Source organism: Microcaecilia unicolor, chromosome 5 (genome assembly GCF_901765095.1).
Source record: "Microcaecilia unicolor chromosome 5, aMicUni1.1, whole genome shotgun sequence".
NCBI lineage: Eukaryota > Metazoa > Chordata > Amphibia > Gymnophiona > Siphonopidae > Microcaecilia > Microcaecilia unicolor.
This window is the reverse complement of record NC_044035.1, coordinates 154,885,095-154,899,762: the sequence shown is the minus strand read 5'-3', so window position 1 is coordinate 154,899,762 and position 14,668 is coordinate 154,885,095. Positions and strand designations below refer to the sequence as shown.

The following is a 14,668-nucleotide window of genomic DNA, read 5'->3' as shown; positions in this document are numbered from 1 at the left end:
AATCTCAGCATTTGCTGGTTCATTTTGTAGTACCTCAAACTTCGCTAGCAACTTTGATGGAAAGCTTTCAGAAATTTGTCAGTTTCTCAGGATCTAAATTGAATTTGACTAAATCCCTGTCCTTACCAATGGCTGATGAGGTCAAACAAGATTTGGTGTGTCCCTTTCCTTTACAATGGGCAGACAATTCTTTTAAGATACTTGGGGATATAATTTAATTATTAATTCAGATACAGGGGATAATTATAGATAAATCGGAGTAAATATTGCATTTCACACATAAACAAATATACTGCAGACCACTAACACATACGATGTGAAAATGTTTTAATTGAATATAAGATATGTAGATAAAATCATTCTAAACTCACTCATACCATTCATTCATCCCAGACAGACTACTTAAACCACATGATCCATTACTATAGATGTTAAACAAAAGCAAAAAAAAGTCTCAACAAGCGAGTCCAATATTAAACTGCCCAAAACATTGAGTTTATAAATCAATTAAGGAAAAAAACCCATCTTTATTGATGTATCCATCTTAAGTCTATTAAGATCATCCATCCCGCTGAATATTTACCTCATTATTCTTTTTGTTCCTTTTCCTGTTGGTTACTTGCTTGCTTCTCTCCTTTGTTTCATCTATTGTCCTGCTGTCTCACTGGAAACTGTTCTCTCGCAGATGTTTCTTCTACAACCCATCTCTGTTATCTCCTCCCACCCCTTTCCTTCCTTCTATCTCTCCAGTTTTTTCAGTTCTTCCCTTCCAGTCTTTCTTTTCTGCCTTCCTTCACAGTGTCCCACCCTCTCCCCTCAGTTTCATAAACCCTCCTGATGTTGTTTCTGTGTGGGTGTTGACTGGGAGCTGCCTGATACCAGTCACAGGTATGAGATTGCAGCAGTAGTGGCAGTGCAGAGCTGCAGCAAGTAGGAGGGAGGGAGAGGCAAAGCAAAACTATGAGCAGGAAAGAAGACAGGTAGTGATGGTGGCATTGGGCAGGGGTAACCTTTGCGATGGCTGTGAGAAGGAGAGTAGAAGTGGTAGCTGCTACAAGAGAAAGAGGAAGGCTAGTGTAGTCATTGTACCATAACTACAAAGCAAGGAGCAAATTCTCAGCATTTGTCATAGACTGGGGCTCTGGTCTAAATGCGGAACTAAAAGGTGTTAAAACATGTCCTGTGAAGCTAGTGTTGAAATATTGTAGTTTTTGTGTTTAGGAGTTTACTTTTATGACAGGGCACCTAGGTTAAATGGGGCGGGAAAGCATCATTTTTTAGCCTGTTTTATAAAGAGATATAGATGAGTAGATTTATAAAATACTACCACAAAATTGCTCATTCGGGGTAATCCCTCTTTCCCCCAGTGAATGGATATTCGGAGTGGACTAGACTTACTTTAGTGGAACATGTGAGGATGGCTCAGTCAAGGTGTTGGCAAACTTAGCAGCAGTTGGCTCCAAGGGGGCGAACAATATTTTGCTTATTATCAACTTTTACATTATATTCAAACTTTAGGTGTCTCTAGGCTATCCTCAGGGTAGTTGAGGCTTCTGTTTTATTAAAATACTTACTGCTTGTTTGCAGTTTATAGCAGTGGTGAACTCTCCTACATCAGCCCTTTGAGCAAAATTCATTTTATAAATAGTGACTGGACTAATGTACAATGTTTGCGTTGCTGTTTGTGACAATTAAAAAAAACAAATTCTTAAAAGCAAAAAAAAAAAAAAACAACCCCACAAAAGCTGAAGACATGGACATAGCAACCATTAATGTTAGTGCAGAAAGTACTACTACTACTACTACTTGACATTTCTAAAGCGCTACTAGGGTTACGCAGCGCTGTACAATTTAACATAAAAGGACAGTCCCTGCTCAAAGGAGCTTACAATCTAAAGGACAAATGTACAGTCAGTCAAATAGGGGCAGTCTAGATTTCCAGAAAGGTATAAAGGTTAGGTGCTGAAAGCAACATTGAAGAGGTGGGCTTTGAGCAAGGATTTGAAGATGGGGAGGGAGGGGGCTTGGCATAAGGGCTCAGGAAGTTTATTCCAAGCATAGGGTGAGGCGAGGCAGAATGAGCGGAGCCTGGAGTTGGTGGTGGTGGAGAAGGGTACACAGATATGCACATAAATCACAGCTCCACCCAAACCCCTCCCCTGAGCACAACTACTCTACAGATATGTGCCACACCTACTTGTGCAAGAACTAATTTTATAAGAGGCCTTTTACGTGGCAAAAAGGTTTAAAGAATTACCTTCTTAATTTGCACATGTATTCCTTTCTTTTTTTCAGAAATGGATCCTGCGACAGTGTGCAGTGGAAAAGGAGCAGTTACTCTCCGGGCATCAACATCGCCTACTTATGAAACGGCACAAAGCAGCAGCCCCTTACCCTCCCAAGACAGAGAGCTCTCACAAAGTAAGCGTGCGAGGGGTGAGGTCTTTGAAGGGAATAGGGAGAAGGGAGGAGACTGAAAGTGGAAGGAGCAGGACTTTAAAGGAAAACAGGAGTAGTGGGTGAGAGGGTGACGACTGGGGGGGGGGGGAGGGAAGGGAGCATAAAATAGGTAGTGAAAGAGGGTATAGAAAATGCACAGAAAAATTCCAGGGCATGCGGGAACATGTTATGACCTATTCTTAGAACCAATAACTAAACTGTGGGTTTACATTAGATGTTGAAGCAAGACTGTGCACTAACACTTGCAGAGATTTACACTCGCTTATTTTTTTTTTGGGGGGGGGGGGTGCATATTGTGGGCAAAACAGTACGCAATTTTGAAAATGCAAAACTACTCACTTTGTTGCCTCCAATGACCTAACCACAAGCTCACAAATGTCTCAACAGTATGTGACTAAGTACTTTTATTTGAATAGAGCGTGGTCAGTTTTACTTTTTATCTGCTTGCTTTTTGTTGTTTCTTTCTTTTTTATTTTTTATTTTTCATTTTTTCTTTTTTGCGTCATCTTCGCTGTTTTTGATAACAGTTTTCAAAAAGTCCATTTCCATGGGTAAAAGTCAGCAGGCCGAGGAGACAAACCAAAACTCAGAGGCCAAAAGCTGCTGAAAATAAGGGAAAGGATAATTCCATAACTAAAGAGAATGGGAGTTTATGATTCCTCCCTCCCCCACAATTGTGCAGAGGGAGGGGAGGAGAATCCCTATTTTCTGTATTTTTCTTTAAAATGTACAGAGCAGGAGGGAGGCAATATGGTTTGTAGGTTGTTTTAACTTTTGTGATGGAGCCATTGGAGAAAGGAGGCTGCAGGCTGGGTGAGATCTTGACAGCAGGAAGTGGGCGTCAGCTTTATTTTTTTTCGTTCAGGAGGGATATTTGCCCAGTTAACTTTAGACCGACTATGTCTGTGGCCAACTGCCACCACATATGTATAGCCAGATGAGTGGTGAATATTAACACTATCTGGCAAAACGTTTGGCCTGCTCATGGCATTCCTGTTTCCCCTGTCAGAGTTAACTGGATACATTTTGGCTAGACATCAAACTGTTTAGCAGAATTTAAAAAGTGTGTGAGAGAGGAATTTTACAATTGATTATTTATCCAGTTTATTACTGCAATTTAGCCAAATAGATACTTTTGGATATCAGTCCTTAAATTTTTGCCAAACTAGCCAGACCACGATAACTACAAAAAATAAAGAGAGAAATTCTTTGTACACTAACTTCTTATAGAAAACATCCATGCTAGTTGACTCAAAATGGAAGGAGCAGTGTGCATGGAGCTATGAGGCCTGATGCTCCCTTCAGCCCCCCCTCCCCGCCTGAACTCCAGTTTCCCATGTCTCCTGTACACAAGAAAATGGGGGTTCCATGTCCTTGGCTTTCCTCCATGCCCTCTTCTCCAAAATATCCTCCACATATCCTACCTCATCCAATGATGACCAAAGATGGAAGCTAAAGGAGCTTGGTTTCCTTCATCTTTGCTGTCAACAATTTTAAAGATGGCACTGAATAACTTTTTGTACTGGGTTGCCATGTGTACCTTTCAGAGTTGAAAGAAGGGCCTAGAGGAATGTGCAGGAATGGAAGCATAAACAGCTGACTTAATAGTCTTGATGTTTATAGTTACAAGGTTCTACATTAGTGTTCTCGACTTCTGTTGTTGATACCCCCAGGCTCTCTGATAACAAAACTGTATACTTTTGAACATCCACATTGATGGAAATAGCTTATGGACTAATATCTTTGGAGACAATTTTCCTGAAAATTCTGGTGTCCACTTCCTCTGTAGAAACATTCCTAAACGTTTTGCAGTACAAAATTATATTTATTTTTTTTCTTTAAGTGCCAACTTCACAGAGATGTGAGAAATTTAATGTGGACTTCGAGGTCATTGGAGGTGGAGATTTGTCCGGTTACTCAAATATCTATCTGTTGTCTCAAGGAGTTTAGCAACATTCAATTTATACAGTTGCTTAGTATCAGTTGCTAATTGAATTCACAGATATCAAAATGAGGTGTCGGCCCATGTAATGGGAAGGGACCTGCCCAATCTCTATATATAGTGTTGGCAGAGGCCAATTTCTCTGACTTTGTAAGATTCAATTTGAACCCCAAAAAGTCTCCAAATTCCTGAAAACCCTTCATCAAGGCATGGAACGAAGTGTGTGGTTCTGTAATGTGTATAAGCAGATCATCAGTAAAAGCAGTTATTTTGAATTCTTGTTTTCTTATTTTGAATTGTCTTCTGAGGCGCATGTCCCCGCCACGCAATGTAATTTCCCCCATCAGCTGTCTATTTTTCATGCTGAAGAATCCAAACCTTATTTTCAGCAGCTTTTGGCCTCTGAGTTTTGCTTTGTCTCCTCGGCCTGCTGTCTCTGGGCCTATCTGCCACGACCTCTGGGATCAACTGTATATGTTTATATGTTTGTTTGCATGCATTGTTGTGAGGATCTACTTGCTTTTCTTTCCTACAATTGGCCCCTAAGGTAGTTGATTTCACTACCATAAAATTTAAACAGTGAACTTCTGGCCCAAAAGTACTGATTATGTGCAAACTAAGAGGCCAGTGTAACTAATATTGGCCATTAACATGTGCTGTTGCTTAGTGTATCATGTGTCCAATAGCGATATTCATGAGATGCAAATGAGACAAACAGTGAAATATGCGTGTATTTTACCTGCGGATAGTATCGTTCTTAATTACACTTCCCGAAAGTGTAGTTAAATATTTAGTTTTAATGTGTTTGCAAAGCTATTAGTGTGCATACTATTTTGCTACGATAATAGTTAATGAGGTGTTTTGCATTTCATTACCTTATTAATGCACTTTACACACTTGAGAGGTCAATTGTATAAGTAAGCATCTTTATTTAGGCACTCCGATGCCATGCAGTGAGAGCTTATTCTATAATGGCACCCAGATTCAGTTTTAGTATACGAGTGTAACCTGGTATTGGTGTGCTTTACACTTAATATGCCCACAGTTACCCCAGCCATCGCCCTTACATAATTGCAGTTGTGTAAATACAGCAGGGACCCCATAACTTGTAGTATTCTGTAAGCTACATTTATAAGTATATCAAGACTGGGGGAGGGGGGACGTATGAGAGAGTCTGGGTGAAGGGGCTGGGGGAGTGTGAGAGAAAGAGACTGATAGGGACCCAGGCCATGGTGATATGTAAACAGTTTCAGTAATCCTCTTCTCCACTTATCGGTTTATCACTGGCTCCCGATCAGATACCATATACAGTTCAAGCTTCTCCTACTAACCTACAAATGCACTCAATCTGCATTCCCTCACTGTCTCTCTACGCTCATCTCCCCGTACGTTCCTACCCGTAACCTCCGCTCACAGGACAAATCCCTCCTATCAGTACCCTTCTCCACCACCGCCAACTCCAGACTCCGACCCTTCTGCCTTGCCTCACCCTATGCTTGGAATAAACTTCCTGAGCCCATACGCCATGTGCCCTCCCTGCCCATCTTCAAATCCTTACTCAAAGCCCACCTCTTCACTGTAGCTTTCGGCACATAACCACTTACCTCTATTCAGGAAACTTACACTGCCCCATTTGATTGACTGCATACTTGTCCTTTAGATTGTAAGCTCTTTTGAGCAGGGACTGTCCTTCCTCATTTAAAATTGTACAGCGCTGCGTAACCCTGGTAGCGCTTTAGAAATGTTAAGTAGTAGTAGTAAATCATATCTTTCGCATCTAGCAGTTCACCAGAAGGAAAGAAAAGGAACAATGGAGGAAAATAGCTCAAAAGAGCACCCTCTTATTGTGGTACAACCTACTTTATCCGAGAGCATTCACTCTCATCATCGGCTCAAATCCTCCACCTCCTTATGATTATTCTATATTTTCAATAATACATACATAACATAGTAAATGATGGCAGATAAAGACCTGTATGGTCCATCCAGTCTGCCCAACAAGATAAAAACTCATTTTACATGGTATGTGATACTTTATTCAAGTTTTCTCTCTTTTTTTTCCTTATTGTAAGCTGAAGTTATCTGTGCATGCTGCCCAGTGTTAGCCAAACACTGAAATGGTGCTCAAGATGCCAGAACAGTGATTGAGACCCGCCACGGAGCCTAAAGAAGTTCAAAACTCTGGCCATAGTCGGCCGTGGCGTTTGGATAACACTGGGCAGCACGCACAGATAAGTTCAGCTTATAATAGGGAAAAAAATGAGAAAAACTCGTATTATTGAAAATATAGAATCATAAGGAGGTGGAGGATTTGAGCTGATGATGAGAATGAATGCTCCCGGATAAAGTAGGTTGTGCCACAATAAGAGGGTGCTCTTTTGAGCTATTTTCCTCCATTGTTCCTTTTCTTTCCTTCTGATGAATTGCTGGGTGCGAAAGATATGATCTCAAGTTAACTGTTATAAACCGATAATAGTGGAGAGGAGGACTATTGAATCTGTATGTTAAAAGTTATCCTCTTCAGCTCGTACTAATATATAATAGAAGAGTCATGGTGATATGTAAAAGAGTCAATTGCTTCTTTGCTTCGCCTGTCAAGGTGGTGCTGTCACACACATGACAGCATAGGTTGAGAAGGGGAAGTGCCGGCTTCTGCCAGTGATTTGCAGAGGCACCTTAAGGGACTGACTTGTTAGACTTTCCTGCCCAGCATAGGAAAAGAGCCTTAGTAAATCAGTTTCTAAAAGAGCTACTGCTGATCTGGGAGGGGATTCCCACCCTTCTCCCTCCAGAAAATTCACTGTGGACAGTGTTGGAGGGGTGGGGAAAGAGAAGCAGAGAGCTCTTAGTTGCTGGCTCCTAAGTTTTTGGGCCGACTCCTAGATTTAATGAAAATTTGTTGAAGACTGTTTTAAACACAGTCTCTGTCTGGCAGGCTGTTGGCGCTTCTTGGTGGCTATTGATGGCTCTTTAGATTAATGTGATTGGAAATAGGAAATGAAGGATGTTGGTTGTTAACTGAAGTAGGGATTTTGGAAGCTCAGCTACACAGGATTATGGAGTCCAAGGGAGGAAATTAACAAAAGATGTGTTTCTTAAAATGTAATCTCCTACACATAGTCATGCTGTATGTCCTAGTTGGGATATATCTGTGTGCACACTGGATGAACCACATAGTGTTTCTCCGAGGACAAGCAGGCTGCTTGTTCTCACGACTGGGTGACGTCCGCGGCAGCCCCCACCAACCGGAAAAAAGCTTCGCGGGACGGTCGGCACGCAGGGCACGCCCACCGCGCATGCGCGGCCGTCTTCCCGCCCGTGCGCGACCGCTCCCGCCAGTTCCTTTTTTTCCGCGTCTGGAGAGAGTCGTGCCCCGCCGCTCTCTCTGATTCAGCCGCCGGATTTTCGATCGCGTTTACGCCGATCGTGCTCTTTCTTTGTTTATTTACGTTTAGTTACCGTCCGGTTTCTTTTTGAAAAAAAAAAAAGAAACCCTGCGCGTGTGGAGCACGCGCTCCCTTTTTCCCTCGCTTCCAGCGGGGACGCTGCGTTGCGGCCTAGTGGCCGCACGGTCGTTTTCCTTTTCGTGGTGTGATTTCAGCCACCATTGACGACTTTGACTTCGCCGACGCAATTTTTCCGTCGATGTCCTCGAAGGTCCCGAGTGGATTTAAAAAGTGTGGTCGCTGCGGCCGGCCGATCTCGCAGACCGACACCCACGCTTGGTGCCTCCAGTGCCTTGGGCCGGAGCACAATATCAAGTCGTGTTCTCTGTGTCTCAGTCTCCGGAAACGGACTCAGGTTGCGAGGCAAGTTCTGCGGGACCGTCTTTTTGGAACTTGCGCCGGCCCCTCGACGTCGACCTCGAAGGCATCGGTATCGACGCCCGGCCCTTCGGTACCGGTATCGATGCCCGAGACATCGGCACCGATGGCAGCGACCCCAGGAGAACAGGTCCCGTCGGCCCACCGGTCCTCCGGTGAGAGTGGGGGTGAGAGGCCGCGTGGGCAGTCGGCCCCGGTCACTCCCTCAGCTCGTGGGCCACGGGACCGAACCCTGTCTGACCCGGTACCTCGAGACCGAGGGGGATCGACCTCCTCCTCCTCCATGCCTTCCGGCGCCGGTGACGGGCATCGTAAGAAAGATAAGAAGCGTCGTCACCGGTCGCCCTCGGTGCATCCGGATATCGGAGAGGAGGCGACGCCGAAGCGTCATCGTCGAGAGGAGAGGTCTCCGTCGGTTGTGGAGGTACCGACGCGTCGGGGTTCCGGCACCTCGGTGCCGTCTCCTGGCCCCCAGCAGCTTCTGGCGCCGACACCCCTACCGGCCCCACCGCCTTTCCTGGCAGCGGGCCTGGCCGAGTGCCTCAGAGCCATCCTTCCGGGGATCCTGGAAGGGCTGATGCGCCAGGCTGTGCCGGCGCCGGGGGTGCTTGCGCCCTCGGCGCCGATGACTGTGGCGCCGGCGAGCTCTAGCCCGGCGCCGGGGCCGTCGACACCGCCGCCGCTTGCGGTGCCGGTCTCGACCGCCACGCAGGTGGAGTCCCCGTCGACGTTGATGGAGGGAGCTCCGTCCCCGCCGGCGCGGGAGTCCACCGCTCGACGACACCGAGACCTCGGTGCCTCAACGTCGAGCCAGGCCCGGTTCAGGACTCAGCTACATGAGCTTATGTCCGATACCGAGGATGAGGACTCGTGGGGGGAAGAGGAGGACCCTAGATATTTCTCCTCAGAGGAGTCTACGGGCCTTCCCTCGGACCCCACGCCTTCACCGGAGAGGAAGCTCTCACCCCCCGAGAGCCTCTCCTTTGCCTCCTTTGTGCGGGATATGTCTATCAGCATTCCCTTCCCCGTGGTCTCTGTGGAAGAGCCGAGGGCCGAGATGCTCGAGGTCCTCGACTATCCATCGCCACCTAGAGAGTCCTCCACGGTGCCGCTGCACAATGTCCTCAAGGAGACACTGCTTCGGAACTGGGTGCGACCGTTAACTAACCCCACCATTCCCAAGAAAGCAGAGTCCCAGTACAGGATCCACTCCGACCCAGAGTTAATGCGGCCCCAATTGCCCCATGACTCTGCGGTCGTGGATTCTGCTCTCAAGAGGGCACGGAGTTCGAGGGATACCGCCTCGGCGCCCCCGGGGCGGGAGTCTCGCACTCTGGACTCGTTTGGGAGGAAGGCCTACCAATCCTCCATGCTCGTGACCCGCATCCAGTCATACCTGCTCTACATGAGCATTCACATGCGGACCTATGTGCAACAACTGGCGGACCTGGTCGAGAAGCTCCCGCCGGAGCAGTCCAGGCCTTATCAGGAGGTGGTCAGGCAGCTGAAGGCGTGCAGAAAGTTCCTGTCCAGGGGTATATATGACACCTGTGACGTGGCATCTCGTGCTGCGGCCCAAGGTATAGTGATGCGCAGGCTCTCATGGCTGCGTGCCTCTGACCTGGACAACCGCACCCAGCAGAGACTGGCCGACGTCCCTTGCCGGGGGGACAACATTTTTGGTGAGAAGGTCGAGCAGATGGTGGACCAACTGCATCAGCGGGAAACCGCTCTCGACAAGCTCTCCCACCGGGCGCCTTCAGCATCCACCTCAGCAGGTGGACGTTTTTCCCGGGCCTGGCAGGCTGCACCCTATTCTTTTGCAAAGCGTAGGTACAACCAGCCGGCCCGAAGGCCTCGTCAGGCACAGGGACAGCCCCAGCGCACTCGTTCCCGTCAACAGCGTGCGCCTAAGCAGCCCCCTGCGCCTCCACAGCAAAAGCCAGGGACGGGCTTTTGACTGGATCCACGGGAACATAGCCGCCCTCAAAGTGTCCGTACCGGACGATCTGCCGGTCGGGGGGGAGGTTAAAATATTTTCACCAAAGGTGGCCTCTCATAACCTCCGACCAGTGGGTTCTCCAAATAGTGCGGTGCGGATACGCCCTGAATTTGACCTCCCTGCCTCCAAATTGTCCTCCGGGAGCTCAATCCTTCAGCTCCCATCACAAGCAGGTACTTGCAGAGGAACTCTCCGCCCTTCTCAGCGCCAATGCGGTCGAGCCCGTACCACCCGGGCAGGAAGGGCAGGGATTCTATTCCAGGTACTTCCTTGTGGAAAAGAAAACAGGGGGGATGCGTCCCATCCTAGACCTGAGAGGCCTGAACAAATTCCTGGTCAAAGAAAAGTTCAGGATGCTTTCCTTGGGCACCCTTCTGCCAATGATTCAGAAAAACGATTGGCTATGTTCCCTGGATTTAAAGGATGCATATACTCACATCCCGATACTGCCAGCTCACAGACAGTATCTCAGATTCCGCCTGGGCGCACGACACTTTCAGTACTGTGTGCTGCCCTTTGGGCTCGCCTCTGCCCCACGAGTGTTTACAAAGTGCCTCGTGGTGGTGGCGGCGTACCTACGCAGGCTGGGAGTGCACGTGTTCCCATATCTCGACGATTGGCTGGTCAAGAACACCTCGGAGGCAGGAGCCCTCCGGTCCATGCAGTGCACTATTCAACTCCTGGAGCTGCTGGGGTTTGTGATAAATTACCCAAAGTCCCATCTCCAGCCCACCCAGTCTCTGGAATTCATAGGAGCTCTGCTGAATACCCAGACGGTTCAGGCCTTCCTTCCCGAAGCGAGGGCCAACAACCTCCTGTCCCTCGCTTCGCAGACCAGAGCGTCTCAGCAGGTCACAGCTCGGCAGATGTTGAGACTTCTGGGTCATATGGCCTCCACAGTTCATGTGACTCCCATGGCTCGTCTTCACATGAGATCTGCTCAATGGACCCTAGCTTCCCAGTGGTTCCAAGCCACCGGGAATCTAGAAGATGTCATCCGCCTCTCCACCAGTTGCCGCACTTCACTGCTCTGGTGGACCATCCGGACCAATTTGACCCTGGGACGTCCATTCCAAATTCCGCAGCCCTCGAAAGTGCTGACGACGGATGCATCTCGCCTGGGGTGGGGAGCTCATGTCGATGGGCTTCACACCCAGGGTCTGTGGTCCCTCCAGGAAAAGGATCTGCAGATCAACCTCCTGGAGCTCCGAGCGATCTGGAACGCACTGAAGGCTTTCAGAGATCGGCTGTCCTACCAAATTATCCAAATTCGGACAGACAATCAGGTTGCAATGTATTACGTCAACAAGCGGGGGGCACCGGATCTCGCCCCCTGTGTCAGGAAGCCGTCGGGATGTGGCGTTGGGCGTGCCGGTTTGGCATGCTCCTCCAAGCCACGTACCTGGCAGGCGTAAACAACAGTCTGGCCGACAGACTGAGCAGAGTCATGCAACCACACGAGTGGTCGCTCCATTCCAGAGTGGTACGCAAGATCTTCCGAGAGTGGGGCACCCCCTCGGTGGATCTTTTCGCCTCTCAGACCAACCACAAGCTGCCTCTGTTCTGTTCCAGACTTCAGACACACGGCAGGCTAGCGTCAGATGCCTTTCTCCTTCATTGGGGGACCGGCCTCCTGTATGCTTATCCTCCCATACCTTTGGTGGGGAAGACCTTACTGAAGCTCAAGCAAGACCGCGGCACCATGATTCTGATAGCGCCCTTTTGGCCCCGTCAGATCTGGTTCCCTCTTCTTCTGGAGTTGTCCTCAGAAGAACCGTGGAGATTGGAGTGTTTTCCGACTCTCATTTCGCAGAACGACGGAGCGTTGCTGCACCCCAACCTTCAATCCCTGGCTCTCACGGCCTGGATGTTGAGGGCGTAGACTTCGCTGCGTTGGGTCTGTCTGAGGGTGTCTCCCGGGTCTTGCTTGCCTCTAGGAAGGATTCCACTAAAAGAGTTACTTTTTCAAGTGGAGGAGGTTTGTCGTTTGGTGTGAGAGCAAGGCCCTAGAACCTCGTTCTTGCCCTGCACAGAACCTGCTTGAATACCTTCTGCACTTATCAGAGTCTGGCCTCAAGACCAACTCAGTAAGGAATCACCTTAGTGCGATTAGTGCTTACCATTATCGTGTGGAAGGTAAAGCCATCTCTGGAGAGCCTTTAGTCGTTCGATTCATGCGAGGCTTGCTTTTGTCAAAGCCCCCTATCAAGCCTCCCACAGTGTCATGGGATCTCAACGTCGTCCTCACCCAGCTGATGAAACCTCCTTTTGAGCCACTGAATTCCTGCCATCTGAGGTACTTGACCTGGAAGGTCATTTTCTTGGTGGCAGTTACTTCAGCTCGTAGGGTCAGTGAGCATCAAGCCCTGGTAGCTCATGCTCCGTATACCAAATTTCATCACAACAGAGTAGTGCTCCGCACCCACCCAAAGTTCCTGCCGAAGGTGGTGTCGGAGTTCCATCTTAACCAGTCAATTGTCTTGCCAACATTCTTCCCCAGGCCGCATACCCGCCCTGCTGAACGTCAGTTGCACACATTGGACTGCAAGAGAGCATTGGCCTTCTACTTGGAGCGGACACAGCCCCACAGACAGTCTGCCCAATTGTTTGTTTCTTTCGACCCTAACAGGATAGGGGTCGCTGTCGGGAAACGCACCATCTCCAATTGGCTAGCAGATTGCATTTCCTTCACTTACGCCCAGGCTGGGCTGGCTCTTGAGGGTCATGTCACGGCTCATAGTGTTAGAGCCATGGCAGCGTCAGTGGCCCACTTGAAGTCAGCCACTATTGAAGAGATTTGCAAGGCTGCGACGTGGTCATCTGTCCACACATTCACATCACATTACTGCCTCCAGCAGGATACCCGACGCGACAGTCGGTTCGGGCAGTCGGTGCTGCAGAATCTGTTTGGGGTGTAAATCCAACTCCACCCTCCAGGACCCGAATTTATTCTGGTCAGGCTGCACTCTCAGTTAGTTGTTCTTCGTAGGTCAATTTCTGTTGTACCCTCGCCGTTGCGAGGTTCCATTGACCTGGGTTCTTGTTTTGAGCGAGCCTGAAAGCTAGGGATACCCCAGTCGTGAGAACAAGCAGCCTGCTTGTCCTCGGAGAAAGTGAATGATACATACCTGTAGCAGGTGTTCTCCGAGGACAGCAGGCTGATTGTTCTCACCTACCCTCCCTCCTCCCCTTTGGAGTTGTGTGTTTCATCTTTTGCTAGTCATTCAACTGGCGGGAGCGGTCGCGCACGGGCGGGAAGACGGCCGCGCATGCGCGGTGGGCGTGCCCTGCGTGCCGACCGTCCCGCGAAGCTTTTTTCCGGTTGGTGGGGGCTGCCGCGGACGTCACCCAGTCGTGAGAACAATCAGCCTGCTGTCCTCGGAGAACACCTGCTACAGGTATGTATCATTCACTTTTTCTACCATCATCTACTGTGTTAAAAATGCCAAATCCTGTTCTGAAGCTGGTTCCAAAGTGATAGGTCACCCAGTAGTTCAGAACTGTAAATGAGACTGTCTCTAACCAGCGTGGAATGACTTTTCAGCCATTTAGCAATGGATGTCAAATGGTTATAAAAAGACAGTGCTACACACTGACAACTTTCTGCTCTGTACATGAGAAAGTCCAGTAACAATTGTCTCTTGATGGCTGTGAATGAAGCCTTGTGTTTCCCAAAGGTCAGTAGCTGAGAGGATGTCCAGTTTTTTGCCAGTTTCTATGGCAATTACCAGCCCTGTTGGAGTCTGTTCCTGCAGAAAAGATTCTATTTCACACAAAGTACACAGTTTTTCTCCTTTCATCAAAGCATAACACTTTGTTTTTCTTCCTTCTTTTTCTCTCACTTAGGCCCGGAACAAATGAAGATAGACACAGGTACTTGAGTTTAACTTTTAAAAAATATATTTTTTTTCTAAATTCTCAACAAAGTTAATGACCCCAGCCTAACTTGGCTTGCTGTTGTCTGTCCTGAAATTCCTTGTACTGTATTGGAAGGTGACCTCCATTCATCTGAGGTGCAGCCCTCATCGCTGGCAGCAAAGGGCTACCGCAGCGTGCGACCCCATCTAGCCTCTGACACCACTGTACAGGTAGGCCCTCGGATAAACCTTTTCACTTCAGTCATTAAATATGTCCATCGCTTTTTACATTTTTAATTTAAATTTAACAGCTGTGTGAAAGTTGAGTAGTAAATGATTCCCCACATGATTTCAATTAATATAGCACACAAAATTCTTTTTTTAAATGTACAAATAAAAAGTTTGTTTTCTCATTCTTTCTAAGACTCTGGCCTTAAAAGAAATTCTCTTGAAATGTGCTGTGATTTGCTGTGTAATGAAAACAGTGAGGGCCTTACTAGGAGCACGCAAAGCAATCGTAGGATGAAGGGGAAAGGAGCTGTACTTGGGGAACATGAGCCATTATGATGATAATATGAATTTG

The 14,668-nt window shown here is 48.0% G+C and overlaps 1 protein-coding gene across 9 annotated transcripts in view; it reads left to right on the top strand.

Annotated features, from left to right (window-relative positions):
- SORBS1 (sorbin and SH3 domain containing 1) overlaps nt 1-14,668 on the top strand; it is a 426,813-nt gene that overhangs the window by 203,140 nt on the left and 209,005 nt on the right. For all 9 annotated transcript variants that reach the window (XM_030203463.1, XM_030203457.1, XM_030203461.1 and 6 more), the window contains exons 5-7: nt 2,296-2,421; nt 14,075-14,101; nt 14,222-14,316. In XM_030203463.1, the coding sequence (XP_030059323.1) occupies nt 2,296-2,421; nt 14,075-14,101; nt 14,222-14,316 (248 nt within the window). The remainder of the gene's footprint in view (nt 1-2,295; nt 2,422-14,074; nt 14,102-14,221; nt 14,317-14,668) is intronic.